Source organism: Delphinus delphis, chromosome 7, assembly GCF_949987515.2.
Source record: "Delphinus delphis chromosome 7, mDelDel1.2, whole genome shotgun sequence".
Classification (NCBI taxonomy): domain Eukaryota; kingdom Metazoa; phylum Chordata; class Mammalia; order Artiodactyla; family Delphinidae; genus Delphinus; species Delphinus delphis.
This window is the reverse complement of record NC_082689.1, coordinates 1,223,279-1,251,243: the sequence shown is the minus strand read 5'-3', so window position 1 is coordinate 1,251,243 and position 27,965 is coordinate 1,223,279. Positions and strand designations below refer to the sequence as shown.

The 27,965-nt window shown below is 65.9% G+C and overlaps 1 protein-coding gene across 2 annotated transcripts in view; it reads left to right on the top strand.

Moving 5' to 3' along the window:
• GPC1 (glypican 1) overlaps nucleotides 1-20,588 on the top strand; it is a 29,182-nt gene extending 8,594 nt beyond the window's left edge. The window contains exons 1-9 of one of the 2 annotated variants that reach the window (XM_060015817.1): nucleotides 8,373-8,646; nucleotides 13,305-13,463; nucleotides 15,498-15,889; nucleotides 16,495-16,660; nucleotides 17,376-17,506; nucleotides 17,593-17,712; nucleotides 17,812-17,945; nucleotides 18,305-18,480; nucleotides 18,835-20,588. In XM_060015817.1, the coding sequence (XP_059871800.1) occupies nucleotides 8,610-8,646; nucleotides 13,305-13,463; nucleotides 15,498-15,889; nucleotides 16,495-16,660; nucleotides 17,376-17,506; nucleotides 17,593-17,712; nucleotides 17,812-17,945; nucleotides 18,305-18,480; nucleotides 18,835-19,070 (1,551 nt within the window). In that variant the 5' untranslated portion in view covers nucleotides 8,373-8,609 and the 3' untranslated portion in view covers nucleotides 19,071-20,588. Of the gene's footprint in view, nucleotides 1-8,372; nucleotides 8,647-13,304; nucleotides 13,464-15,497; nucleotides 15,890-16,494; nucleotides 16,661-17,375; nucleotides 17,507-17,592; nucleotides 17,713-17,811; nucleotides 17,946-18,304; nucleotides 18,481-18,834 lie in introns of those variants that run through there. The other variant, XM_060015816.1, reaches the window with a different exon arrangement.
• The last annotated feature ends 7,377 nt before the right edge of the window (nucleotides 20,589-27,965 follow it).

Sequence of the window (27,965 nt, the reverse complement as noted above, 5' to 3'; positions counted from 1 at the left end):
TGAGCCTGAGGGTGGCCGTACAGGCTCGTCTGTGTGTCTAAGCGCATCCTGGGGCCACCTGTGGACATCTGGGCCCTGTGGTGAGCCATGTGTGACTGTGTGCGTCCTCGAGTGTCTGGGGCTACGGAGAGTGCATCCCACACACCTGGGACCATCTGCAGGCCCTGGGGAGACAGATGATGCCACCTGCTTCAGGACCGGCTGAGGTGTTCACTCCCACCTCCCTTCATCATGGAGTTCGGGACACACCGGACCCATAGGGGTATTTTAAAGGGACGAGGCTCTTAAAACGTTAAGCCCCGCCGTCCCTGACCCCCCTCCCCTGGCCTGGCAGTGGCCGCCCACAGGACACTCCAGGCGCCTTGCCGGTCTCCCTTCCAGTGACCTAACGCCCAGGGACTGCCACCTCCCCGTCACTGTATGTTTGGGAGCTGCTGCAGGTCAGACACACAGCTAACCGCCCCAGGATAAAGTGGGTGTTCCCAGCCGGGAGCCGTTCCCGGGGGGCGTTTTTGGTTGTCACAGCATTTAGGGGAGGGGACAGGGACGCCGGGGACCCATGAAGTGCAGGACTCTCCTGAACAGGTGGGAGGTGGTTCCCGAAACGCCAGTCCCACCCCATGAGAAGCCCTTGAACCGAAGCTCCAGGCAGGATGGAGCCAGCGGCCAAGGGGGCAGAGGGGAGGGGGCACCCCTCTGCTTTGGGGCCAGGACGGCCTTGCAGGGGTGGTGGTGGAGTCAGCTCCAGAAGGATGGGCAAGCTGGGGTGGGCAGACGTGGGTGTGCAGGCAGGTCATTTGAGGCTGGGGTCCTTCACCAGGGTGCACCGGAGAGGCCCAGGTTTAGGGGTCAGGGAGTTCATGAACTTGACTGAGAAAGAAATTAATCTCCTTTTTTGCTAACCTTTAGCATTTCTTGTTACTGTGAACAAGGCGACGATGACATTCTAGAATCTGGGACTTGGTCACCAGTGGAAACTGCTGATTTTTTCATGTCCCTTTACGTTTGTAGCAAATATCTCAAAGTACCGTTTCCACTCACCACAGCTCTGAGTCTCTGATGGGCATCAGGCCTGCAAGATGTCATAGGAAAGCGCATGGGCACCACCTCACGCACCTGTTCATAATGTTCCGACGGCTGCAGCACTGCAGCTAGCTCCCTTCATGATCCTCTGCATAATTTTTTACTTCATTACTTCTTTATTCTGAGAACGGGTCTGCAGTCTTCAGCCAGCGGCCAAGGAGGCCCAGGGCCCAGAGAAGAGGAGGCCTCTGGGCGGCGGGCTGGGCCCCCAGCCAAGGCGGGAGGGCCGGTGGAGCGCCACGTCTGCCCCAGGAGAGCCAGCGGGCCGTCCGGGAACTGGGGCAGAGCGGGGGCCCGGCCAGCTGCCTGCGGGTGAGGGTGATAGGGACACAGAGATCAGTCTCTCTGAGTCTCTCGGTAGTGTTCCTTGAGCTCCTACTGTGTGCCGGGCGCTGTCCTCGGTGCTGAAATGCAGCTGCAATGCCATCCGCGCAGGGACTGGAAGGGTGTCAGAGGCTTCATGTGAACTGCAGCTTTGCTGGCCACGGTGACCACGTGTTACTTTTGTAAGTTATAAGTAACAAGAAATAACGTGTGGGTTTAGACACACGCATGTGGTTTGGAACCATACATGTCCCCCTTGACCGCACAGCGAAGACCCCTCCCAGCCTGGGGCGGCCCCTGGCCCACGTGCCGCTCGGCCACTCGCTGTGAGCCGTGGCCTTCTCGCCCCATCCTCCCTGAGGGCTTGAGGCACTCGCTCGGACACAGCTCCCCTCCTGGCCCGAGGGTCCCACGCTGCTCTTGCAGGGCTCTTGCCTTGGGCCCCCCACCCCAGGCATTCCTCCTCTGCTACCTAGAGTTTTCAAGGCCACCCCCCTGGCCCAGGGCCAGTGTCCTTTGGATCCAGTGGCCATTCCCAGTGGCGTGTGTCTTAGGAAACAGGTGGAGCCCTAGCAGAAGCCAAAACCTGGTCTCCTGGACCCGCCACCCAGCCGCCAGGTTTCAAGTCTGGCGCCATGCTCCCTCGCTGTGTGACCTTGGGCCAATTACTGAACCTCTCTGTGCCTCAGAATCCTTTTCTGTAAAATGGGGATGGTAGCAACACCTGCTGTGTGGAGTGGTTGTGAAACTGGGTTCTCGTGTGGAGTGCTCAGCACGGGGCTGTGTCCTGGGGGGGCATCACGGCAGGCGGGGGAGCCTGTTGGAGAGACAGGCCCATCCTTTCTCCAGAGGTGGCTGTGGGGAAGAGTGCCCCCTGGTGGGGAGGGAGGCCAGCCTGTGCTGGCCAGGCCCAGGGATCGACCCCACCCCACACTGGGGGTCTGAGGGATCGGGCTGGAGAGGAGGGGCTCCCTGGTCACTACTGCTGCTTCCTGGGTGGCGCTGTCTCGTGGTGTCCCGTGTTCCCCCTTGGCTGGCCCTGGTCCTGAGAAATTGGGAACTGCAAGAAGAGTTGGCTGCAGGCCCCTGCTGGAGGGGCAGCCCGCGATGGAGGAGTGCTGCCCCAGCACAGGGCCGTGCCACCAGCCAGGAGGGCAGCCTGGGAGGGTGGCAGGTGGTATTCAGACATGAATCCCAAGCAGAGGCCCAGGGGCCCTGCAGGCTCTGCAGAGACGTCGGAGGGTGGGGGGAAGACAGCGCCAGCAGGACCCCACTCACGGCCAGCCCGCGGCCAGCCTAGGGGCCTGGCAGCCCGCATCAGAAGGGGCCTCTCCTTGCCCAGGTCATGTGGGGCCTGTCCCGCCCCTTTGACCCCTCTCTGGGGATGGCGCTGACTGCCCTGGGCGGGACCGTCCCACCTCGCCTGCTGGGTGTGGCTGAACAGAGCGGAGACCAAGACCCTGGGTGCCTGAGGGAGCAGAATTCCCGGGCTGCGTAGACACCTGGCCCTTCCCTGACCGATGCGTCAGCTCGACCACCCTGCAGAAACTGAGCTGGAGAGGTCAGGAGGTAGGCTGGCCCACCCGTTCCCACAGCCCCCAGGCCCCACAGGAGGTCAGGGTCCGTCTCTGGGGAGCCGGGAAGCGGGCAAATGCCGAGGTCACCCGGCTGCCCAGGTTGGGAGCCCTCCGTGTGCTTGGGTGGTGGGGGCCCTTTCTGGTGGGTTTGTGCTGCTGCGGGAGTGTCCCGGCAGGTGTCCCTCCCGTGCGGGGCTTGGGCGTGGCCGCTGGCCCCGTGGGCTCCTGCCCAGCTGCCTGACGGTGTTCTAGGTCTCAGCAGCTCCTGGCCACTGACGGGGTGGTGCAGGCTAGCAGGGTGGCCAGGCCACCACTCTGCCCTCATCTTCCAGGAGCCTTCATCTCCGTACCTGGGACCTCTGGGCTGCTGGTGGGCCCCCAGGTGCCCAGCACTTTCATTTCCTTCCCTTCAGTGAAGACAGGGAGGCACTCGGGCCAGTGGAAGGAGACCAGCACTAGGCAACACGTTTGAGACATTGAGCAAGTCTCAGAACCCTCCCAGCCTCAGTCTTCCCATCTGTGAGATGGGGATAACTGTATCTTCCTGTTGACCGAGACGGTGAGGCCCACCGTTCTCCAAGGAGGTGGGGGCTGTGGGAAGGCAGACCCTGCTCTGACGTCAACCTCTGCCCTCCTGCCGCTGGCATGGGCAGGGTCTGAGGCCCTTTTCCAGGGAGCCTGGAAGGCAGTGCACGTGTGAGCGTGCCCACGCGTGGCGGGGAGTTGCCGGTGGGGAGCCTGAGTGACTTCGGTCCGGCTTCTCCCCACGCCCCACAGAGGGCCGGGCCGCCAGACTTAGCAGATAAAACTACAGGAGACCCAGTGAAATTGCTATTTCAGATAGTTAATAGTTTCGTAGCGTGTGTCCTGAGTATTTAGGTTTCAAATAAACAACGAACACATTTTTAATATGAGTCCACTCCACATGTTTAGTATAAGCATGTCCCAGATACTGGGGAGCGGGACTGTGTGCTTTCTTGGTGGTAAAAGACGCATAATAAAATTTCCCGCCTTGATGACTTTCACGTGCACGGTCAGCGGCGTGAAGCTCACTCACACTGCTGTGCAGCCGTCACCACCATCCACCCGCAGAATTTCATCTTCCCCCACTTCGTACCCATTAAACACTCACCGCCCCCCGCCACCCCGCTCTCTTCAGTGCCTGGGAATCACCATTCTACTGTCTCTATGAATTTGACTCCTCTGGGGACCTCACTTAAGTGGAATCATAACAGTATGTGTCGTTTCGAGACGGGCTTCTCGCGCTCAGCGTATGTTTTCAGGGTACGTCCACGTGGTGGTGCGTGTCGGCCCTTCGTGACTCGGGGCTGAATGGTGCCCGTTGTGTGGGTGTGCCCCGTTTCGTTTATGTGTTCAGCCATCAGTGGACGCTTGGGCTGTTTCCACCTTTTGGCTCCTGCAAATAGTGCTGCTGTGCACCGGGTGGAAAAGATTCTGTTCAAGTCCCCGTTTTCAGTTCTTTGGGGCCAGATACTTTTATTCTGAAAAATACTGCATCGTTTCTCTGAGGCGCACAGTTAGCTGTGTCCCGGCTGTATCTGCGCGCAGGCCCTCCCAATCGTGCCTTTGGGGCTGGGCTCGGTGCCCCGACACCGGCGAGCTGGGTGTGTGCTGCGCACGGAGGTGCTGCCTGGGCGGACGTGCTGAGTCAGCAGCTGGGGACCATCGCACCTGAGAACTCCCAGGGCCCTCCGGGTGGCCGTCTGCATGTCGCCTGCGGGCAGAGCGTGTCTGTTCCTGCTTCAGCCGCCACCCTCCTGCTCAGGAATTCCCCTGGGACTGGAATCAAGGGAGGTCTTGCGATGGGAGAGGCAGGGGAGGCCAGGATGCTTCTGTGTCTCTTGCAGCGCTCCAAGCTGAGTCGCCTGGGCATGTCACTCTAGCTCCCTGTGTGGCGCCGCCGGCAGCAGTAGAATGGGAGAGAGCAGTTGTCGGGAAGAGGAAAGGATTCTCAAACCCGGAAATGGCTGAGACCCTTGCAGACACCCAGTGAGAGCTCCATCTCATCAGGAGGTGGCCGGGGCCTCTGGAAGAATAAGGGAGTCCTTGTGGACTGTGAAGTCACCCCGCGGCCCCCCTCGCACCAGCGTGCAGATGGCTGTCATGCCGCCTCTGGGGAGGGGTCGGGCCGGGGAGGTGCTGGCTTTCCAGGGGAGGGGGAGGTCTGAGGCTGCGGCTCTGGGGCAGCGCTGCTGTGAAGCCCCTTTCCCTGAATGCCAACACTACACAGAGATCCTTTCTTTGTACGTTTGTCACTCAGCACCAGGTCCAGCCTGGACGCTGGGCAGAGAGGCGAGAGGAGAGGAGGCGAGAGGAGAGGAGGCGAGAGGAGAGGAGGAGAGAGGAGAGGAGGCGAGAGGAGAGGAGGCGAGAGGAGAGGAGGCGAGAGGAGAGGAGGCTCCCACCAGCAGGCCGAGCAGCTCTGCTGCTGCTGCTGAGAAGGGGGGCCAGTCGGAAAGCCCCCAGGGAGGGCTGCGCACGGTCGGGGAGGTTAGAGGCTAGGCAGGTGCTTCTGCCCAGAGGGACCTGGAGGGCTTCCTGGAGGAAGGGAGAGGTGAGTGGGCCTTGAAAGAGAGCAGGGCAGGGGAGAAGGGTGCGTGAGACCAAGGGGTTAGTGGAAGCAGCAGGTCAGAGCGGATGCCAGCAGGGATGGCCGTGACCTCAGAGAGGCTGCCAGGCTTTGTGGGGAGGTGAGCGGCTGAGCCCCTCTGTTCCTTCCCCTCTGCATTTATGGAGCCGGTGCTGGGCATGGGCCTGGGCCTAAGCCTGTCCCCGAGGGCTCCCTCAGTGGCACTCAGGGGTCTGCTCTATGTTCCGGCCCAGCTGAGCGTCTGTGCCCTCTGCCCGTTCAGCCTTCCCAGTGTGGATGGATGGCCTGCGTTGGGTCTTTGGGGGAAACTGGCTGAGAGGACCCCTGGGCCGCAGGGTCCCCTCCTGCTATTCCAGGATCTCCTCGGTGGACACGGCAGAGGCAGGCGGCATCGGTCCATCTCCTGGGCTGCCCCCCTGGCGCAGAGGTTGGGTGGACGGGCAAGCTAAATGGGAGAGCTGTATGGAGCCCAGAGCTCCCCCCGCCCCGCCCCTGTCAGGGACGGCTGTGTAGAGTCCTGGGGGAGTGTCCTCTGCAGCTGGGCTTGGGCCAAGGATGAGGAATCAGCGCTGAGCCTGGCCTGGTGGGTGAGGCTTCCAGGGAGCATCTCACTCCCAGGCCCCACGAGAGGCCTCCTGTCCTGCAACCAAGACCTGGGGTCGCAGGCACAGAAGACGCGCCTTCATCCCCAGTTTGTTCTGAGGCCCGGTGTGAGCCCTGAACCCTGAAGCACTGTGGGGAGGCCAGTGGGAAGAGGCCTGGCCTCTGAGCCAGAGCTGCTTCCAGGCCCACCTCCGGGGGGCCCACCGCCTCGCCAAGGCACCCCCAAGCCCGGTGCCTGCCGGCAGGGTGGCCTACTCAAGGGCGGGGGTCCCTGAGCAGGAACCAGACAGCAGAGAGCGGCCTTGTGAGCTACCTGGTGGAACCCCCTTCTTCGGGGGCCCTCGGTGTTCTGGGCCGCCTTGGAGAGGGTACTTCGCTCCAGAGCTACCTGTGCGGCGTGTGTCTCCGTGTCCCTGTGCGGGCTGGCCGGGGTGGGGGCGGGGGAGGGGGGGACCCGGCGCGGCGGCACTGCGGGAAGGGGGACTCAGTGGGTGGTTTCTCCAGTGGGTCTGGCAGGCACGGCGGAGGCAAGGAGCAGGGCTGGGGCTGCAGCGAGTGGAGGGGATTGGTCCTGGGTGTGGGAGGGTGAGCCAGGAGGAGGAGGTGGCTGAGCCAGAGGAGGGCGTGGCCAGGCGCGGTCTGATATTTCCTAAGGAAGCAGATCAGGACGTTAGGACGGAGGCCCAGGTCCCTGAGGCCAGAGGCTGGGGGCTGGAGAGGGCGGGGAGAGGATACGGGAGTGACCGATGGTGGCCCTTGAGTGCCCAGACAGCAGTAGGGATCTGGTCGTTGTCATGCGGAGAGGGGACTCTCAGGCAGTGGGCTGTCACTCTCCTTCGGAGGAGAGAGCTGACGCCCCTCCCATCACCATTCTGGGATGGGCCCTGGCTCCCCTGCCCACCAGACTCCAAATGGGGCGCAGCCCCCCGTAGGGCAGGGCGGCAGGAGCCTGGCGGGCGCCGGGTGGGCCTCTGGCCGTGGGAAGCTCGGGGGCTGAGCGCGGCTGCCGAGCCGGCGGCAGGAGGGGTGCGGGGCGGCCGCGGCGGTTTCCTGGGAGACGGGGGCGGTGCCGAGCGCAGCGGGGCGGGGGCAGCGGGAGGAGGCGCGTCGCCGCGCGGGGAGCCGCCGCCCTCCACGGTGCGCGCCAGTGCGGCTGTAGTGCCGCCCTGGGAGGCGGCCGCGGAGTCCTCCAGCCGGTCCCGCTCGGCTGCGGTTCCGCGCACCTCCTCCAAGCTCTCCAACCCGATCCTGCTCATCCGCCTTTCCACGGGCGGACCCCGAGCCCCCCACGCGCTCGCACCCGGCGTCGCGCGCCGCCCGCCCGGACCGCCGCCGCCGCCGCCACCACCGCAGCTGGGGACGCCGCCGCCGGAGCCGCCGCCGAGAAGGGGTTTCGGGCTAAGCCCGGGCGGCGTCCGCGGAGCTGGGATCCAAGCCGGTGACCCCGCCCGGGCCCAGCCGGCCGCCCGCCCTATACCCATTTCCATCTCCGCCGGCCCACCGCATCTCCATCCGCAGGCCCACTACCCTCACCTCCACTCCCTCCTCCTAGCCATCTTCATCTCCAGCGCTGTCGTCCCCCATCACCACCGCCAGAACCCCACCTTCAGTCCATGCTACCCCGCCCTCACCCTCACCCTCACCCTCACCACAAGCCCTCGTCTGCGTCCTCATCCATTTCTCCATCCCCTTCCCATCATGAGCCCCCTCGCCAGTCTCCATGTCCACCCCATCGATCCCTCATCCTCAGTGCGCCCATCACCAACCCACCTCTCCTCCCCTCAGTTCCCCACCTTCACCCCATCTTCGCGTGCCTCCCGCTGTATCCCCGCAGCGCCCCTGCCACCCCTCCCCGCCCCCATCTCTTCCTGCAGCAAGCCCCCCTTCCTCTTCCGTCAAACCCATTCCCCTCCCCTTCGCTTGCGGCAGCCCCTGCGAGCCCCCTCTCCTGCCACCCCCGCCAGGGCCTGCCGCGCCCACTGCGGCAAGCCCCTTCCCCGCCAATCGCGTCGCCCTCCTGCCCGCCCCCCTTCGCCTGCCGCAGGCCCCGGCGGCGCGGCCCCCCTGCTCTCTGCGCGGCCGCGCCCACTGCGCCAGCGCCCCCTGCTCGCTGCGCCAGGAGCCAGGAGCTCGGCCGCCGCTCCAGACCCCCGCGCGCCGGCTCCTGCGCCGCGCCGTGGGGCCCTCGGTCCTTGGCCGGCAGCGACTGGCGCCCGGGCGCTCGGTCTTTGTCCCGCCGCCAGCGACGCAGCCCCTGGGCAGCGGGACCCGTGGCGAGCCTGAGGGGCGGACCCCTCCCGCCGAGCGCAGAGGTGTCGCAGCCGAGACCCCTCAGTTTCGGTCCCCGTGCGTGACGGAGGCTCCGCAGCGGCGGCAGAGGGCCGCCTTGGTGATGCTGTCACGTGGCCGGAATGGTGGAGGGGCTTAGGGCCGGCGGAGAGGTGGCCGGTGAGGGGTAGAGAAGCGCGCTGGGAGCGGGGCAGGAGGGGTTACGGGTTTTGTTTCCGCGTTAGGAGCGGGGGAGGATGGTGGTTGAAATGTCCCGTCTGAGGTGGGTCTGAGGCTGCCCCCCTGCATGGACTCTAGGTGCTCGGGGTAACCCTGCGACAGAGACTGGCCAGGGACAAACGCTTCTTGGTCGGGGCCGGGGCGGGGGCGTGGGGCGGAGTGAGGAGATGAGGAAAGAAGGTCCGGAGCTCGGGTTGTGGGCGGTGCCCAGGGGACCTCGGGTTATTTGTCCAGTGCCCCCCCCGCAGCAGGGTCCTGCAGCGCCCACTGGAGCTGGAAGGGGTCCAGGAGCAGGAGTGGGCATGGGCAGTTGTCCCAAGAAGGGTCATGTGCTTGGGGAGAGCCTTCTGCACGCCCCACCCCCTCAGCAGTCCGGCTGGGGTCCAGAGCTGAGAAGAAGGGAGGGGTAGGGACGCAGCCCGCTAACTGCTTTTCCAGACCTGGGCCTCTCCCTCGTGTTTTGGAGGCCAGGGTACCTAGAACTGGCCACAGAGCTGCCTTCCAGCACCGTCCTGGGAGGCCAGGGCGGCTAATTGCCTGCCCCGAATTGCCGAGAGTATTCTAGGGGCGGCAGGATTTGTCGGTGGCTTTAAAGGCAAGTTGAGCAGGCGGTCTGCGTACCCCTGTGTGAGCTGCAGAAGCTTCTGGAGAGACGGGCTTGGTGTCGCGCCATCTTCCCTCTGCAGCCTCCTGGGAGGGCTCTGGGGCCACCAGTCAGGAGCGGCTGCCAGGCTGGGCCCGGACAGATGAGGTCTGCATCCAGCACTGGCGATGGGGATCCCTGTTGGGGTGGGGTCTTGGGCTAAAGCACTGGGTCTGCAGAGCCGGTGGGGGGCCTGCCGGGTGGGAACGCCATCAGGAGGCTGCTTGTGCCCTTAGGAGGGCTGGGAACTGCGGCTGTGTCAGCAGGTGGCAGGAGGTGTGAGGCTTAAAGGTGTTTAAGCCCTAGGCTGATGGGACTTGCTGAGGAGAAGCCGGAATCTGGGGCGCCCCCCGGAGGTCTGAGTATGGGGGAAGGAGGCGGATACGTGGTCTGCCATCCAGCAAGAAAAGGAACTGCTGGGGGGGCGGGGTAGGAAGCGAGTGCAGGTGTTTTAACCTGGGGAGGGCGGCTGGGGGTTTGGAGACTTGGGACCTAGGGGCCAGGCCTAGAGGAGAGGCTCTAAAGAGACTGGGGATGGGGGAGCAAACCTGCCATGAAAGAGCTTCCCCTCTTCCTCCCAAAAAACCTGGGATCTCGAGAGGAGGTGTCCCAAAGGCTGAGGGAAGGGAGAGTTCTAGAAGGATGTAGTCTGCTGTTGCAAAAGCAGCAACAGACTGAGGAAGGAAGGAGGGGCCGCCACTGGCCAGCTGGGGGAGGAGCCTCAGTGCAGATGGGAGGGGCAGCGGGAAGAGGGGCCAGGCTGATGCCTCCCAGTGGGGAGGGGAAAGGGCGGGGGTGACCGGAGGGTGGGACTGGGCAGCTCTAAGATGGACAGGATGCCAGCCATGCCCTCCTGCCTGGCCCAAGTGCCCCCCTTTCTCCAGAGGTGAGGGTTTGGGGGTGGAGGTGTGAAATGACGAGAGGGGGATTTTATCAGTCTGCCTTGCACACTTCCAGGGTCAGGGAGCTCACCTCCCCTCTGGCAGGCCCCACCCCCCTCCAACCGTGCGGCTTAGATCAGGGAGCAGACTTGCTTTTTGGGAAGGTGCCCTGCAGAGCCCACCTCTGCCCGGCTGATGTCCAGGACCGACAGATGACCCGCGGGCCCAGGCCGAGCTGGGCCAGGGCCTTGCCCACCGACTAGCAGCGGCCACCGCGTCTGCCCTGCCGCGGGCTCGGGGAGCCTCAGCCCAGCCTGCCCGGGGCCTCAGGCCGGCGCCCGGGCTCTGGCTCCGTGTCTTCACTCCCGTGTGTGTCCGAGGAGGGAGGGAGGGACGGGGGCTGTGCTGGGGCGGCCGGAACAGCGCAGGTCACCGGGCTGGCTGGACGAGGTGGCCAGGCGGGGCTGAGGGGGCACCGCAGGGAGGCGGCGGGGGCGGGGGAGGGGCGGGGAGGCCAAGGGCGGAGGGGGGGCGGGGGGGGGGCGGCTCACGGCTGTGAGCGGTGGGTGGGCCCGACACTGCCAAGGAGCCGGCCTGAGAAAAGGGGGTCCTGGGTGTTTTGTCCTCGCCTCTCTCCTGCCTGCAGGAATGGAAGGTTCAGGAGGGAGGGCGGCCAGCCGGGGAGGCCACCTCGACAGCCTGCACCCTCCTGCCTCTCCTGCCTGCCCGCTGCCGCCCTGTGACCCATCCAACCTGGCCTGGGTGCCTGTCACAGCTGAGCCTAGGCTGGCACCTGCAGCCGCTCCCAGCCCCAGGGCACATACCCAGTTCAGCCCCCGACCCCCAGCCCGGCACCACCACGGCCCGCTGGTCCCAAGCAGCAGGGGAGGGTCCTCGCCAAGGGTGCTCTCCCGGCCCCTGCCAGGGGGAAGGCGGTGAGGGCCCAGGCCCCTCCTGGCTGGGTGCACACGGCCCTGTTGCACAGCCTCCACCATCAGGGAGACGGGTCCACTGTCTGCCCGGCTCTACCAGCTGGGACGACGCCAGGTGGGGGACCCTCGTCCTGGTCTGTGAGCTGCCCCCTGCTGGCGATGGTGCAGGGCCACGGGTCAGCGTCAGCAAGGGCAGCCGAGAGGAAGAACTGTCTCTGGGGACGTCCTCGGGTCCCAGCCCTCCCCACCCCCCAAAGGAAGGAGGGCAGGGATGGGGGTGCTTACTCTCTGCCAGGCCCTGGGGAGCCAGGCTCTGTCCCTCCACCCCAGCTGGTTCCCGTGAGACCCGCACGTGGCCAGAAAGGCCTGACTCAACCCGGGGCAGGGGGCAGGTCCCAGACCCCTGACTCCCCACCCCGCGGGCCTGGGGCTCTGCAGGGCATAGGCACACGAGCTCCGACATCTACCCCACAGTCAGCCCTGTTCCAGGGTGGAGACCACAGCGCCCCTTAGACAGCAGGCCCTGGGGGCAGGTTTGTGAGGGAAAAGGGGGAAGGAGCTGCGCTTCCTGCCTCTGCCCCCCGCCCTCCTTCCTCCCCACCGAGCCTCTTTCACGTCCCTCGAGTGCCACCAGAGTGTGCAGCGCCCTTCTGCCCCCTCCCACCGCGCCTGGGGCACCGCTGTCCTCTCCTGGCTGTTACACTGATGGGCACAGAGCTGCAGACAGGCCATAGGGTGACTCTGTCCTCTGCACCTGTCCCTGCTTCCCCGGGGCGTGTGCAGGAGAGGAGGACGCTCAGACTTAAGTGTGACCTAAGCACCCCCCCCCCCCCCCGGCCCCGCCGCAGGCTCTCCAGGGTTAATTCAGCCTGCGGAGAATGACTTGGTCTTACCCACCCCTCTCCCCCGGGCAAGGCCTCTGCTGGAGGCCGCCGCCCACCCTGCAGCCCCCCACCCCTCAGGGCAGCCTCGGGACCCAGAGAGCTCTGCCCAGGCTGCTCCACGACCCCCTGCAACTGTGCCGGCCGCACCGGGCGAGCCCTCGACTCCAGCCCCACACAGCCCCTGTCCGGGCCAGACCCCTGCGTCCACTTCCCTCCATGCCCTGCCCCGCTTAGAGTCAGGAATTGCGGCCTGTGGGGAGTGGGCCTGGGGGGCTGTGAGGCAGCCCAGTGGCCGTGGGGGCCTGAAATTGAGCGGCCTGAGCCACTCAGCCCCTGACTGTGTGACTTCAGACAGGAACCGGCGTCTCTGCCAGCCTCAGTTTCCTGGTCTGTAAAGTGGGTTCACAGCACCCCCCTCAGAACGGGGACCAGCACAGTTTCAAAGGTGCGCCCTGCACCACGAGAGTGGGGGAAGCGACCTCAGTCACGTCCCAGCGCTGCTGTAAGCAGTGCTGCCGGGAGCCCGCGCCCGGGCGGCGGCACGGGGGTGATGGGGGCTTTGAGGGTACAGAGGACGGTGCGCACACCCGAGGGGGCTCGGTGTGTCCTGCCAGGTGGGTGCGGGTCTCACAGCAGGGCCCCAGCAGACCTGTGCCCGGGCTGTCCTGACGGGGTGGGCCTCGGCCTGAGGGGCCACTGCCTCTGGCCGGCCCGGAGCTGTGGGTGGGTGGCCTGCAGGGGCTGCTCTCCTCAGTGGGAGCTGGCACCCCGCACTGGGGTCAGGGAGGGGCGCCGGGCAGGCCTGGGCACTTCCGCTGTGAGCCTCGAACCTGGCAGCCCCCCGTGCCCCCCCCACAGGACCTGAGGCCTCTCTGTGCTGAGGTCCAGGCGTGAGCTGAGCTGCTCAGGGCCCCTGGGGCGGCCCTCCTCACACGCAGGGGGCGTGGAGGAGGGCCCAGCCTTCCGCACTCCTGCTGTACACCCATCCCCACCGGGGCTTGCCCCAGGAGGCCTGGAGGTGGGATTCTGCAGAGGAAGCCCTGCTCCTGTGCCCTGTGCTGAGGGCTGCACGGCCCACCCCAGGCGCTGCCCCGAGCCGGGCCTGCCTTCCCCCCACCCTGGCAGGCAGCCCCACCCGCGTGCCGATCACGTCCCCTCTCTGCAGGAGAGCCCACCGGCCGCGAGGCCCGTTCTCCTGGTGCCCCGCCCCCCAGCCTCCCATAGCCCTCCTCTCCCTCACGCCAGCCCCTCCCCACAGGTGAGCACCTGCGGATCTGCCCCCAGGGCTACACCTGCTGCACCAGCGAGATGGAGGAGAACCTGGCCAACCGCAGCCGGGCCGAGCTGGAGACGGCGCTCCTGGACAGCGGCCGGGCCCTGCAGGCCACGCTGGCCACCCAGCTGCGGGGCTTTGACGGTGAGGGGCTCCGGGGCCGCAGGACACTCACAGCGGGGGGCTGGGCACTTGGGGACCTCTCGCAGTGAGGCAGGGTCAGAGGGGACGTAGTAGCAGAGCACTGGCCACGTGCAGGGGTCTGAGCAGGGATCCGTGAACTGGGGGTCACCTGCAGGTCTCCGCGCACCCCAAGGCATGCACGTTTGGGGAGAGGCAGCCTGCCCCTTCCATCAGGCCCTCAGAGGGGACCCTCTGCCCTCCAGAGCTCTCCTAGGCACCTGCCACTGGCCACCAGGTGGTCTGGAGCTGGGGGGCTCAGCGTGAGGACTGATATCGGGGGCCAGGCCGGGGCTGCAGGGTGCTGGGTGGAGGCACAAGGAGTTCGGGGCCCCTGCCGTGGCCCTCGAGCCTCCAGGTCAGCTGTGTGTGTCAGTCACCTATTCCCAGCCCCTCACCAGCTCTCTCGTCGTGTCTGGGCCCCTAAACAAGGGATGGCGGGATGACGTTGTGACGCTGACGGCGGGCACCTCGGAGGGGATGGCGGGCGCTGGTGGGAGGGGCCCCAGAAGTGACAGCTGATGCCAGAGCCTGCACAGCATCCGTTCGGGACGCTAATCTGTGTTAAAAGCGACTCCTCTTCCGCTTCCGGGCCCACTTGTGCCCCCCCACCCCGAGAGTCCTTTCCACCTAACCCCTCTGCGTGCCGCTTCCCGCCCCGCACCTCAGCCCCACTGTCGTGCCTGCTCCGGCTGCCCCGTGCCTTGTACCCCGGGAGCAGTCCTTACCTGGCCACCGGCGGCAGGGGTCTCAGAGCCTTCGTCTGAAGTGCGCCTGGGACCTGCGTGTAGCAGGGCCTCGGGTGGCTGTGTTCCAGGACGCGGGGCCCACGCTCACGCGCCACACCTTCTGGGCCGGCTGCCAGCGTCCTGGCTCAGAGCAGGACCCTGCTCAAAAGATGGGGCTGGAGGCTGGCCATGGGGTTGGGGGCCCCGCGACCACCCTGTGTGCTGCTGGGCTAGCGATGAGCTACAGACTGCCCGTTTGGGCTGGAGGCTGGTGTGGGGACCAGGACCCGGAGTCCCGCGGCAGGAGCTGGATGGGAGCTTGGACCATCCGCTCCTTCCCACAGTTCCCTCCTGGGGAGCTGCAGGGGCACAGCCGGAGCTGCGGGAGGGTCTTGGTGGGGTGGGTGTAGACACGGGTCCGAGAGCCAGAGGCCTAATGTCCACCACGCCTCAGAGCAAAGCCAACCTGGCCGTGTGTCCCTGGACACCCGAGTTGGGGCCTGTGTGGGGAGGGCTGGCCACAGCTCTCGAGGAAGCGTCTGAGTGGACAGTCTGTGTGCTTATGGACCCTGCCGTCTCCCTGCTGAAAGGGGCGGGCGGCGTTAGGGGCCTCGTTCTCAGCACACGGGGCCCAGAGGTATTTCCCTGAAACCACAGGGGTCTGCGGCCCACGCTCATGCCCCGCCTCGGCACCCCCCTCCGAGACTCTGGGTGCATCCCGAGGGCTGCGGAGACCCTCCCCAGACCCTCAGGCTGTCCAGCTTCCAAAACCAGAGAGAGGGCGTCCGAGAGAGATGAGGACGGAGGGGGAGGGCAGGAAGCCCAGGAGAGCCTCAGAGGTGGGCGGGGTGGAGAGTGCAGAGGCACACCCCCAGGGCAGGGGGCCTGGCTGGGTGTCAGAGGCCGGGGTACGGGGAGGGGGAGGGACGCCCTGGGCCTTCTTCCCCCAGTGGGTCCCACCCCGACTCAGAGCACCCTCCTGCTCCTCCACACAGACCCTTGCCAGGTGATCTCGGGGGGCAGTGAGGCACCGTGTGTCCCCTGCTCAAGGCCCAGCTCAGAAATGGATTCTGGATGCCCAGGCCCCGGGCCAGGACGGGGAGGTCTCAGAGCCCCGTGGGGGTGGGCACCCAGGGCCCGTGCAGGCTCTGATGACTCTCACAGCACCGGGGGTCCCCGGCAGAGCCCCCTTAATGCCGGTCGCGCTGCCACAGCACGCGGGGTGGGCAGGGGGCTCCGGGAAGGCCTGACGCCCGCCTCCCGTGCGCAGATCACTTCCAGCGCCTGCTGAACGACTCGGAGCGGGCGCTGCAGGAGACCTTCCCGGGCGCCTTCGGGGAGCTGTACGTGCAGAACGCCAAGGCCTTCCGCGACCTGTACGCCGAGCTGCGCCTCTACTACCGCGGCGCCAACCTGCACCTGGAGGAGACGCTGGCCGAGTTCTGGGCCCGCCTGCTCGAGCGCCTCTTCCGGCAGCTGCACCCGCAGCTGCTGCTGCCCGACGACTACCTGGACTGCCTGGGCAAGCAGGCCGAGCCGCTGCGGCCCTTCGGGGAGGCCCCCCGCGAGCTGCGCCTGCGCGCCACCCGCGCCTTCGTGGCGGCGCGCGCGTTCGTGCAGGGCCTGGGCGTGGCTAGCGACGTGGTCCGGAAGGTGGCCCAGGTGCGCGCGGAGGCCCCGCCCCCTGCCGCACGTCCCCGCGCCCCACCCCGGGGCCCTGGGACTCCCGGTGTCCCCTTCCACCCCCCACCCGGGCGGGTGGGAGGATCCAGCATGCGAGCTCTGCTCGGGGCAGCGATGGCCAGGCCGGTCCCTGGCAGAAAGGGAAGGGAAGAGGGCTGCGGCTGGTTGCTGAGCCAGCTCCAGGGGTCAGGTGGACGGGAGACGGGGGATGAGGGAGATGTGTGCTCCGAGGCCGGGGCGAGGGATGCCTGGCCCCGTCGGGCAGCTCGCTCGTGTCAGACCCACCAGCGTCGGGTGTGGGAGGGCATCGTGAGCCACCTCCACCCCCACTGGGGTCCCTAACGAGTCACCTACAGCCCCAGCCTCCATCCATTCAGCTGCGTGGTGGGCGGTATTCCCGCTTCCCTGGGAGGGTTCGTGACCGCGGTGCCCCGGGGAGTCGCGGCACTGTGAGTGTATCGCTTATTAGACGGAGCCCCACCATGGCCAGCAGGCCTGCTTGGTCATCTGAGAAGGACCCGGGCGCGCCTTGTGGGGCTGCACACCTGCTGCGGGGTGGCGCTCAGGCTGCCTTGCCTCCCCAGGTGCCCCTGAGCCCGGAGTGCTCACGGGCCGTCATGAAGCTGGTGTACTGTGCCCACTGCCTGGGGGTGCCTGGCGCCCGGCCCTGCCCCGACTACTGCCGCAACGTGCTCAAGGGCTGCCTGGCCAACCAGGCTGACCTGGACGCCGAGTGGAGGAACCTTCTGGGTGAGCTCCCACTGCCGTCACCGCCTGCGGGAAGGGGGGTTGGGGGCGTGCAAAACCGGGCCTGTCCTCTGGAGCAGGCGGTCCCTGGGGCGAGGAACAAGCTGCCCCCCGAACGTCCCGAACAGACTGCAACGTGGGCAGCTGCCCGGGAGGGAGCCCTGCGGGGTCACAGTCCTGCCCTTCTCCACTGAGCGCGTACGTGCCGACACGTGCGTGAGTTAACGTGCGCGTTGCTGCCCTGGGGTGGGCCAGCTCTGAGGGGTGCCGACGTGACGTGGGTCACCAAGCAGCTGTGCCAACACAGATGTGCCACAGTGTGTACACCTGCTGCTGCGCGGTGAGCCCGCGTGCATCCACGGTGACACACGTGGGCTGACGGGAGGGTTCAGCGTGCCTGTGTACCGAGATGTGTAAGTTCTAACGCGTGCTGACACGTGGGCCAGCCCACATTCGTGCTGAGACACGTGCTAACGTGGACGTGTGCTGGCATGCCTCGAGCCAACGTGAAAACTATGTGAGGTAGCATAGGCATGTGGTGGGCCAGGTGTACGTGTGCCGACACACACAGGCGCTAACGTGTACACGGGCTGGCCTGAAGTGAGCCGACATACAGATATATCGTCTCGTACAAGCTGCCATGTGTGTGGTAGCACGTGGTGAGCCAGTGCGCGTACGTACAAAGCGCCCCCTGTGTGTGTGCTCACGCCCGTGCCAGACTCCATGGTGCTCATCACAGACAAGTTCTGGGGCCCGACGGGCGCAGAGAGCGTCATCGGCGGCGTGCACTTGTGGCTGGCAGAAGCCATCAGCGCCCTACAGGACAACAGCGACACCCTCACAGCCAAGGTGCGGGCAGGGGCATGCAGTGGGCGAGGGTGGGCGCCCCGGATACGGCCTCGTACCCTTCCAGGACACTTGCGTTCTCCCCCCAGGTCATCCAGGGCTGCGGGAACCCCAAGGTGAACCCCCAGGGCCCCGAGCCCGAGGAGAAGCGGCGCCGGGGCAAGCTGGCGCTGCCGGAGAAGCCACCCGCGGGCACGCTTCAGAAGCTGGTGAGGGGCCCCTCAGCCGGGCAGGCCCTGGGGGGAAGCGGTTGGGGGTCCAGAGCAGGCTGGGCCGGGGCGCCCAGGGGCCTGACTGCTGCCCTGCAGGTCTCCGAGGCCAAGGCCCAGCTCCGAGATGCCCAGGACTTCTGGATCAGCCTCCCGGGGACGCTGTGCAGTGAGAAGTTGGCCATGAGCACGGCCAGCGATGACCGCTGCTGGAATGGGGTGGCCAAGGGTCGGTAGGTGCCCCTGGCTGACACACTCCGTCCCTCCTTCATGGCCCCTTGCCAGTCTGGGGCACCAGATGTTGTGTGCATAGGGCCATACCTGACGCGGGACACCCAACGGGACCCAGAGCTGGGATGAGGGCTGAGTCCTCGCCCTGTGCCAGCTCCCCACAGCAGGCGCCATGCTCAGCGCATCCTCACCCCACTGCAGTGGGGTCTGCACGGGCTCCCGTCGGCCCCTGGAGCCTCTGGGGGGGGTCTCAGGCTTGCCACCGCCCTGACGGGGGGAGGGGAGTGGGCAGGCATGCTGGGGCAGTGCCCCTGTGTGGGGAGCAGGGCAGTGACCCAGGGCTTGCCCTCCCGGCCTCCAGGTACCTGCCCGAGGTGATGGGCGACGGCCTGGCCAACCAGATCAACAACCCCGAGGTGGAGGTGGACATCACCAAGCCCGACATGGCCATCCGCCAGCAGATCATGCAGCTGAAGATCACGACCAACCGTCTGCGCGGCGCCTACAACGGCAACGACGTGGACTTCCAGGACGCCAGTGAGAGCGGGCCAGGGGTGGCCTGGGGGCTGAGGGTTGGTGCCAGAACGCCAGGGAGAGCCCCCGGCCGGGGAAGGCTGCAGCGGATGGGGCCCTCCCAGCCCCCGGGCCTCCACAGTGGCTCTGAGGACGCTGCCACTGCCCGGTGTGGTCACAAAGTCCCCCTGCCCCTTGTCCCCGGGCACAGTTGTGACCCGGCCCGGACGTCCTCCCAGCCTCGGCAGGCCCAGGGGGTCGGGGTGCTGCGGTCAGAGCGGAGCTGGCGTCACTGGCCCGCGAGGCCCAGGCGGAGGGACGCGGCTCTCGGGGTCCCCAGGGCTGGGCGGGCCCACTGGAGCCGCCTCTTCTCCCCAGGTGATGACGGCAGCGGCTCAGGCAGCGGCGAGGGCTGCCCCGACGACGAGTGTGGCCGGAGGGTCGGCAGGAAGAGCTCCAGCTCCCGGACGCCCCTGAGCCACGCCCTGCCCGGCCTCTCCGAGCGAGAGGGTCAGAAGGCGTCGGCCATGGGCCGCCCACAGCCCTGCACACGCCTCCTGCTGCTCTCCGGCCTCCCGCTGGTGCTCTCAGCAGCCAGGCCCCGGTGGCGGTAACTGCCCGGCCCCAGGGCCCGAGGCCAAGGACTGACTTTGCCAAAACCAGACGGTACAGGAAGGGTCGGCGAGGAACCGCGGCCGTGACTGTGCTGGGGGCCGGGCGAGGGGCTGTGCCAGCCACCCTGGCTTTTAGTTTTGTATGAGGCCCTCAGGTCAGCAGGGAACGGCGTCCCCAAAAGCCATGCATTTCAGGGACCTCGGGGATGCCGGTGCCGTCTCTCGCCCCCAGCTCCTGCGCCATCACGGCAGTACCGGGGCCTGCGAGGAGGCGGCCCGAGCAGAGTCCCGCCGGAGCGCGAGCCGCGCCTTCATCTCCCGCCTGCCCCGCCGAGCACCGGGGCCTCCAGGTGTCTGAAAGGCCCACCCCCAGCGCCCAAGAATCCCTGAGAGGGCGTCGGGGTTCCCGCCGTCTAGGGTCTAACGGGGCCTTTGAGATCACGCATGAACCTTGCCCCACCCCCCCCACCAGAGCCACCTCTCAGCTGCGTCTGTGCGGGGCTGGGCCGCGGCTCCTGCCCATCCACAGGGGACTTCGGGCTGTGCGGACGCGCCACCTGCCGTTGTCCTGCCCCCTGTCTCCACCCAGACCCAGGGCCAGTCCCAGCTCAGGGCGACACAGGCCAGGGCTGCAGGTGACCCCTGGCTGTCACCTGGCCACAGAGATGCTGGGTGGCTGGTGAAACTTCAGCTCAGGGCCAGCGAGACCCGGCTCTGCAGGCCGGAGGGACATCCCTTCCCTGACCCCGCCAGCTGCAGGGCCCGGGGAGCTTTGACAGTTAAGGGCTTTTCCAGCCGTGCGTACTCTGCAAGCGCTTCCCGTCCTCTCACCTAGAGCTGCTTTCTCAGCTCATCCCCAAATGCTTTTGAAGGTCCCGGGCGACCTTCCGTGGCCCTGGGATCTGGGCGCACCCCCGCTCACTCAGGCTGTCCAGGCCCCTCCGTAGACCTGTGGGCCCACCCTCCTGGGCCCTACCCTCTGCAGGGCCTGGGGAGGGGCTGGCGACAGAGGGAGCCGGGCACAGGAGGGTGGTCCTTGAGGGTCTGGGGGATGTTAAGCCACCATGGCCAGGGAGAGTGGTCCTCACCAGCCCCCGGGCCCTGAGAAGGCTGCTTCGCGCTGCTTTGCTTTTCCTCACGGGGCTGGGGGGCCCCTGGCCACTGGTTAGGGCTTCTGGGGTGTGTGGGGTCCTGCACTCCGCCGGCAGCCCAGCCTCACAGGCACACCCACCCCATCGTAACCCTGTCGTGCCTGGGCAGGGGGCTGGGCCTGGGGCCTCCTTCCCTGCGAGTGAGGGCTAGCTGAACTCTCAGGGGCTCTGGGGCAGTGACCACCCGTGTGCCAGGACGGCCCCAGAGCGGCCTGCATTCCGGCCCTGCCCTACATGTGTCTCTGGAAGGGGCGGCCCTGCCACGGGCACTGGCCAGGCGGCGGCCAGGCCTGCCGTCTCCTTGTGCTGCACGGTGTCAGCAGGTGACGTGTGTTCTTTGAGTCCTCGTATGAATAAAAGGCTGGAGACCGCGTGTGGCTGCAGTGATCCCGCTGTGCTCAGCCCGGCCGCAAGGGTGTGCCGTGGGCCGTGCACAGCAGGCCGTGGCCGGTTGGGAGGTCAGGAGGGGTTCGGACACAGATCGCGCCTGGCGGTGTGGCCCACGGCTGCAGAGTGCTGTCCTGCCCCCAACCGGGGTCCCCCCTGCCGTCCACCCTCACCGCCCCTGCTCTACACACACATCCAGACACGTGTCCCAGGAAGGTTCCCGTTACCAGTTCCTGCCAAGCAGCCTCAGAGATGCCCAGATCAGGGCACGGGGACCAGCGTCTCCTGAGGCCGAGCCTGGCGAGACATCCTGCTGGTCCAGTCAGCCCCCAGTGCTACAGAGAGCCCTGCCACACCTGGCTCCTCTCACCAGAGCGCGGACCCCTGCCCAGCCACGCTGCCCTTCCCCAGGCAGTCCCGTGGGATCCCTGAGTGAAGCTGCCAGACCCACTTTTGCCCCCGGGGGGCCCTGCAGCCCCTGGACACCGGCCTCTGCAGCACCGCACCGAGTGCAGGGCCCGGCACCTCAGCCAGAGGCTGCAACGCAGAGGCGGCAGCCACCGAGGGTCACTTTATTTGGGTGTCGCAGCCCACAGTGGCTGCCGGTCAAATGATCCGCAAAGCTTCTCTTGTTTCCTGGGGCCCTGGACCACTGAAGGACCAGCAGCCAGGACCCTGGGCCCCGTGAGTACAGGGAGCTGGGCCCCCAGCACGGGGTCGGGGGGGCCAGGCGGCGCACCCTGGGAGGAGAATGCAGCTCCACGGAGGGAGTCCTGCAGGGGTCGCAGCTCCTGCTGGGCCTGGGGCGAAGCTCAGGCCTCCCTGGACACCTGCCGGGCAGCAACTGCGTGCTCACCCGCCCACCCCTCCACGAGTCCTGGGGTGGTCCCCGTTCCTGCTGGCCCAGCTCCTCCTGGAGCCCTGTATAGGCAGGTGGGCGCCCAGACGCTCACTCTTGACTGTAGGTGCAACGTAAGCACCTCGACTTGCGTGGCAGCTTCAGGGTCTGACTTCTGTGGCTCGTTGCCACGTTGCTTCAAAGGTTTCCTTGTGAGCAGAGCTGGATGTATTTTCCCTGTCGGGGGAAAGGAGTCCACAGGGGAGGTGACAGCCGATGGGTCAGGAGCACGAAGGGAGGGCGCCCACCTCGGGGGTCTCTGTGCCTTGTCCCTGCAGCCCTGGGCCCGGCCCCGGACCACCCGTGAGCTCCCAAGCCCTGCCCACCCCAGGCCAGGTGCTGGGCAGCGAGAGGCTCCCCCTCCTTGGCTCCTGGGCCCCGTTCATTCCTCATGGGGATGCAGGAAGCCACAGACAGCCTGACCGACCCACAGTGACGGGCAGAGATCAGCCAGCTCCACAGGGAGCTACCTGTGGGTGGCCTGGGCAAGGCCAGCGTGTCCACACGCTTGTGCGGACACCTGTCCCACCGGGGGGAGGGGGAGGGGCTCCTTTTATTGTTGACTTTTTAAAATTTCCAGCATTGCACTAGGTCGGATCCAGGGCCTTGAAGCTCTTATAAGGGGGTGGAGGGTGGTCTCTTTAAAAACAAGAACACAAACCACAAAGGAAACTAAGCTGGGAGCCTCCCCAGGACCCGGAGGAGGAGGAGGTAGCGGGCGGGAGGGGGGAGGGGCAGGTGCCCAGCTCCCCAGGCTCCAAGCGGGGGCTGGCGGGGGCTCTGTGGCCTGGAAGGAATCTGAGGTTCCAGGCACTTGTTTTCTGCATCCTTCCTGGGACTCACCCTGCCCCCCACCCCATCTCTCCAGAGCATAGAACGCTGGCTCTGGGCAGAACCCCAGCACCCCAAATTCCAGGCCCTTTATCTCAACCACCAACATTCCCGGCCAAATGCCACTGCCCTTTCCCCATCCCAAGGCCTCCTCCCAGGCTGTGCCCCTCTTGGGCTCCCCGACTTCCCTTCCCAGCTTCCGGGCTGCTCCCCAGACCTTATCTGGCATCCCTCGGGGTACTACCAACCGGCCTGGTCCCTCCGGCCCAGAGGCTCCGGCCCGCCACCCCCCACTGTCCCCTCCGCTCATGCCCTGAGAACATGGGCTCCCCTCATAGCATCCTCTTGGCCTGTCCCCCACCCCCCTCCTCCACCGCTCTAGGAGGGGCCCTAGGAGGGGCCGTCAGCCCATCCGCACTCCCGCCCCTTCTCTCCCCCGCCCGCACCGCGCCCCCCTTCACGCACACTCTCCGCTGTCCTCCCTCACTGCACTCCTGGCCTGCTGCTCTTCCACTGAGTCTGGACCCCGGAGGCCACGGCCGCCACCCTCGCTCTGAGGTCGCCCACGGTCCCCCTGGGCCACCGCCCCGCTGCGCCGTCCCGCCCCGCCCCACCTCAAGTGTCCCCGGTGTGGGCCTGGGGCGAGGCACGTGGCAGGGCCCCTTTTACCAGCCTGAGGGAGGACCCCAGCGTCCAGGTGGCTGGCCGAGAGGAGCCTGGAGTGGGGGGAGCTGCGAGCGAGGGTCGCAGGGGAGCCAGGGGGCATCCGGGCACACTCTTGAGCCAGAGGAAGGGTGGGCGTGGCTGGGGGGAGTGAGAAGGCAGGGGTGGGAGCACCTCGGAGCAGCCTCAGCAAACACCCCTCACGGCTGCCCGGCGACACAGCCCCCGGGCAGCCCGGCCCTCCACCTACTTGGCAGTGACCGCCTCTGCACACGCGGACACACACGGACACACACCCCCTCCGCAGCTGCCCGGGGCAGGAGAAATCCCACCGTGCTGCCTCCCCTTCCTGAGGCCGTGGGCAGTCCGCTCTCCCCCTCAACTTCTCGGGACACGCAGGACTTGACCCTGAGGCCGCGCACCCCCCCATCCAGCCACGCAGCTCCAGTGACCGCCCACAGCTGACGCGTCCACCCCGGCAGCCCTGCCACGTGCTCCCGGCGCCAGCGTGCGCTTCTCTGCAGCTCCGCCTCCTGCAGCTGCCCAGGACTGAGCGTTTCAACGTTGAGCTCTGACCCTGCACCCCCTCCCGCCAAAACTTGACCCGTCACTTAGACCCGTCGATCGCTGCCTTGTGCCCCCCCCCCGCACCGTGGCTGGTCCCCCTCCTGCCCTCGTGGCCCTGACACCCAGCACAGCCCCTGAGGGACCCAGCACCAGGCCCTCGGAGCTCCTCCCTCTGGGGCACCGAGGTCCCGGAGAGTCACCAGGCCTCGCACACCGTACTCCCTGGCCTCAGCCCACCCCCCGATGGCGGTCTCACCCCGAGCGCTGCTGCCCCAGCGACCTTGGACGTTCCCCTCCCACCAGCCTCCAGCAGGCGACCAGCAGTCCCAGCGACGCCACGACCCCCCGAGGGGGTGGGACCCACGAGGGAGGGGCGGGCAGCCTCCTCCAGGTCCAGGGTGTCGTCGGGGGCACAGGTCGGGCCCAGAGTGCAGCCTGGACACAGCCTCCCTAGCTTCCTGGGGCCCGTCTTCCTGCCGCGGGGCCTAAGCGGCCAGAACTCCAAGTTCGCAGAGAGCCAAGGGGCCAGCGGCCAGCCCAGCCCACTGCGGCCGGGAGAAGGGAGGTGGGATTTCGGGGCATATCCTCATGCTCAGAGAACAGAAGCAGGCAAAGGGTCTCAGCAACATCACAGAACTTTCTGGAAAGGGAGCTTTGCTTTGCAGAAGCCCCTAGCACGGGGCCCCCCTTGCTCCACACACACTGGCAGTGCCGGGTGCCATCCGGCTCTGAGTCTGTCAAGGGGAAAGCTGACCCCAGGGACAGCCAAGAGCCCAAGCTACCCCTGTGTCTGAAATCCCGACCGGCGGCTGCCCGAGGCACTCGGGACCTGAGGGGGTGGCCATTGGCTTGGCTGTATCCCTGCTCTGGTCGGAGTCTCCGTGGACGGCAATGTGGGAGGGGAATGGCCGGCACGAAGGAGGGGTCCATGAGGCACAGCCTCCCAGACACTGCAGGGACCACCAAGGGCAAGGTGAGAGGTGATGGGTTCCCGTATATACTGGAGACGCAGCTGAACTTCCGCGTGAGAAAGGGACGGAGAGGACAGCACTGGACCCGTGGCCTGAGGGTGGCGGTGATGGGGAGATGCTTCACCACACAAGTAAAACTACACAGAGGCACAGCATCCATTAGATAGATCAATGGAGCAGAGAGGTAAGATCTAAGCTGGGACGACCAAAGCGCAACAACCGTAGAATGGAATGCCGCGTATCCTTTTAAGAAATCAGTGGCTGAAAGCATTCCCTTAAAGTCACAGGTGGCCTGCCGCTGCCACGTCATCCAGCACCACTGCAGCACCGGCCAGCGCGCCGGGGAAGGGATAGAGAGCCACAGACGCCGGGGAGGGACGGACCCAGGCATGGCCATCTCCGGAGCCCGTGGCCGACCACCCAGAGAGCTGGGGGCAAGCAGCAGCCGCGGCTGCCCGATTTCATCCGTGGTGCGGGCACAGGTCATGTGTAAGACGGACGCTGGGGCCTGCGGGTGGGTCCCCCGTGTACGGTACTGAGGCACTGTTGTGGCACCTGCGGTTCGGCTTGGCACACAGTTCCTTGTGGAGGCCGGCAGCCGTGGCCCTCCCCCACACAGCAGCTCTCCCTCCTGGAATGTGGGCCCCCCCAGGGCAGGGACCCGGTGCCCTTGTCCTCTGCGGTGTCCTGGGTGCCCAGAGCATGCTGGGCAGCGGGGACGCACTCAGTGCACGTGTTGGCCCAGAAAGGAGTGGACATCGCAGCACCCATCTGGGGGCGGGAGGGAGGGAATGAACCACGTTTGCGGGAGGGCGGTCCAGCCAGAGGGTGGAGCCAAGTGCCAGGGTGGGTGTGGCGACGCAGCGGCCAGAGGCGCGAGGGCTCTGAGGGCGTGCGGGTGGAGGGCGGAGCTACATGGCCCTGGGCCGCACATTGAAGGCGGAGCTGATCAGACTTGCTGAAGATCTGACGTGAGGTGTGAAAGAGGTTGACGGTGATGCCTTTGTAACGGAAAATATCAAACTCAACAGCAACATATTGTTGCCTAGAAAACAACATACAGAAGATGCTGTCTCCCGATCAAACTAAACACTGAAAATAATTACAAAGTCCCAGCAACACATTCTTGAACCTAACAATTTACAATTCATCTGCGTACGGACAACAGCTAGTGCATTTCAGAGGGAATAGAACCCTGGTGGGATTGTCCCGGGGACAGTAGAGCCAGCAGCCTGGAGCACCCAGGAGCACGTGTGCCCGGGCAGCAAACAGAAGTGGACACTCGATCACCATTAATCCTGGGGGGAGAGGTTCAGCTAGGCGGCTCTCGGGTCCTGCACAAGAATGAATTCTAGGCTGATTATAAAATTACAGGTAAAACCATAGTGCAAGAAAATCGCTTGTAAAATCTGGGCACACCCTTGTATAATCTCGTCCAGGGTTGCTCCCTAAGCAGCCCAGCAAACCGGACCCTGAAGGACAGAACAGACGAAGTGAAGAAAAGAGTAGAAAATTCCACGTGGCCAAGTTCAACTGGGATAAGGCCCTTTCCACAGGAGAGGGAGAGGGGATGTGCTTTAGGAAGAGTCCTCACAAGTCGGGGAGAGCAAAGCTCTCCAGTGAAAGCAGGGCAAGAGGAAAGACAAATGTTGAATCGGAAGTGTGCTCACACTGGTACAAGCATTCCCCAGGGGACCAGACAGGGCGACAGTGCCAGAGCCCGTGACTGATGGTGCGGTGTGGGGACACGTGCGGTGACCTCCCAGAACGCAAAACCAAAGGTGTGAAGAGTTAACGCCTGTGAATTTAGACAAAGGGGAAAATAGGCCAACGGTGCGTGTGCAGCACCCTCTCACAGGTGAACGGTGAACCCAAACGCCCTTCACAGGGGCATCGGGCAGACGTGCTCGGGTTCCTGCGTGCAAGTGACAGGACCACGCGGTGCTCTAGGAAGGCAGGTTAAAGTCGCAAAGTTCACCTTTGTTTCAATTAACGTAAATGGATGGAGTGCATGATAAAGTACATGTGTGCACGGGGTGCTTGAGGACATACACGCATGTACACATGCGTGCACAGATGAAAGTCTAAACACGTTCAGCACAGTTATACTTGAGTAGGCTCGGATGCTTTACGCTGAGTTCATCGTGCATAACCAGAGTAAAACAAACTTCATCCGAGGAAAATGATGCTGCAGGCGAGCATTTAGTAGCATAGAGAGATGTTCGTGGCCTAGTTTAGAACACGATCGTGCTCCCACTTCAGATACGCATGTGCGTCTGTGCTGTGTGTGTGCTGTCTGCAGACACACAGATGAAGTTGGAAGGACACACAGCGCAGTGCCGACCATGGTAACTTCCGGGTGTCGGGAATAGTCGTCGTTCGCTATTTCTTACTCTCGTGCACCCACCCATGTTCTCTAACTTTTCAAGAGTCCTTGTTAGGACGTTTTCCTCTGGCGGATGCAGTGGGAGGCGGCCACACCCCCACCCCTCCCCTCCCCAGGAAGGCCCTCCACTGCCATGTTATGTGTCCCCCCGGGGGGCCTGCAGCCACAACTCGCTGAGGCTGCTACAAAGGCCCAGCCCCCAGCCTCCATGGAGAGCCCCTCTGAAAAGCCAGCCCAGCTCCAGAGCGACACACGAGGTCATTTCTCACTCTGCCCACAGGCCTTCCTCTCCCCTTACAGGAGCATCAGTCGGGACGGCCCCCAGCACACCTCCCACATAGGGAGCCCCGTCTCCCACAAGAGGCTAGGAAAGTCAAGCAAAACCACCACGGCTGCAGATGCCGCCTTGACCAGCAAAAAGCCTGCCTGGTTGGGGTCCTCACCTGCAGGGCTCCAGCCCCGACTCCCTGCCCACTGCCATGCCCCGCCCTGCCCCACTCCCCACGGTTCTGCTCTCAGCAGCGAGCCCCCTCCCGCCACCTCCTCCCTGGAAACACCAGCACCTTCTTGCCCTCACTCCTCACCACGCCCTCCCCCACCCCCTTCCCCCCACCCCCTCCACGAGAGCAGACGCACCCCCCAGGGGCCCACCCTCCTCACTCTGTGCTCCTGGCTCACGGTCGCCCTCTAGTTCCTCCTCCGTCTCAGTCCACACCCAGCAGCCCCCCTAGAACACCCCTGGCAAAGCAGACACTCAGTAAATGCACGAGGAAGAAGTGAACGCGCTAGACACCAGCGGACAGCCTGGAGCCCGTGGGCAGAAACGTGAGACACCCAGCCCATCCCTTCTGAGCCCAGATGGAGAGCAGGGCTGTGGGTCCCCCATCCCAGCGATAATCTCTAGAGTGCGCTCCAGCCGCACCCTCCGGCCCTCCTGACAGACGGCCCAGGCCCACAGGCCCAGTGAGCTCGCCAGCACAGACGGGGAGCCCCTGGCCCGGGTAGGGGCAGAGAGGGTTAAAAACACCCCCAGGAGCTGCC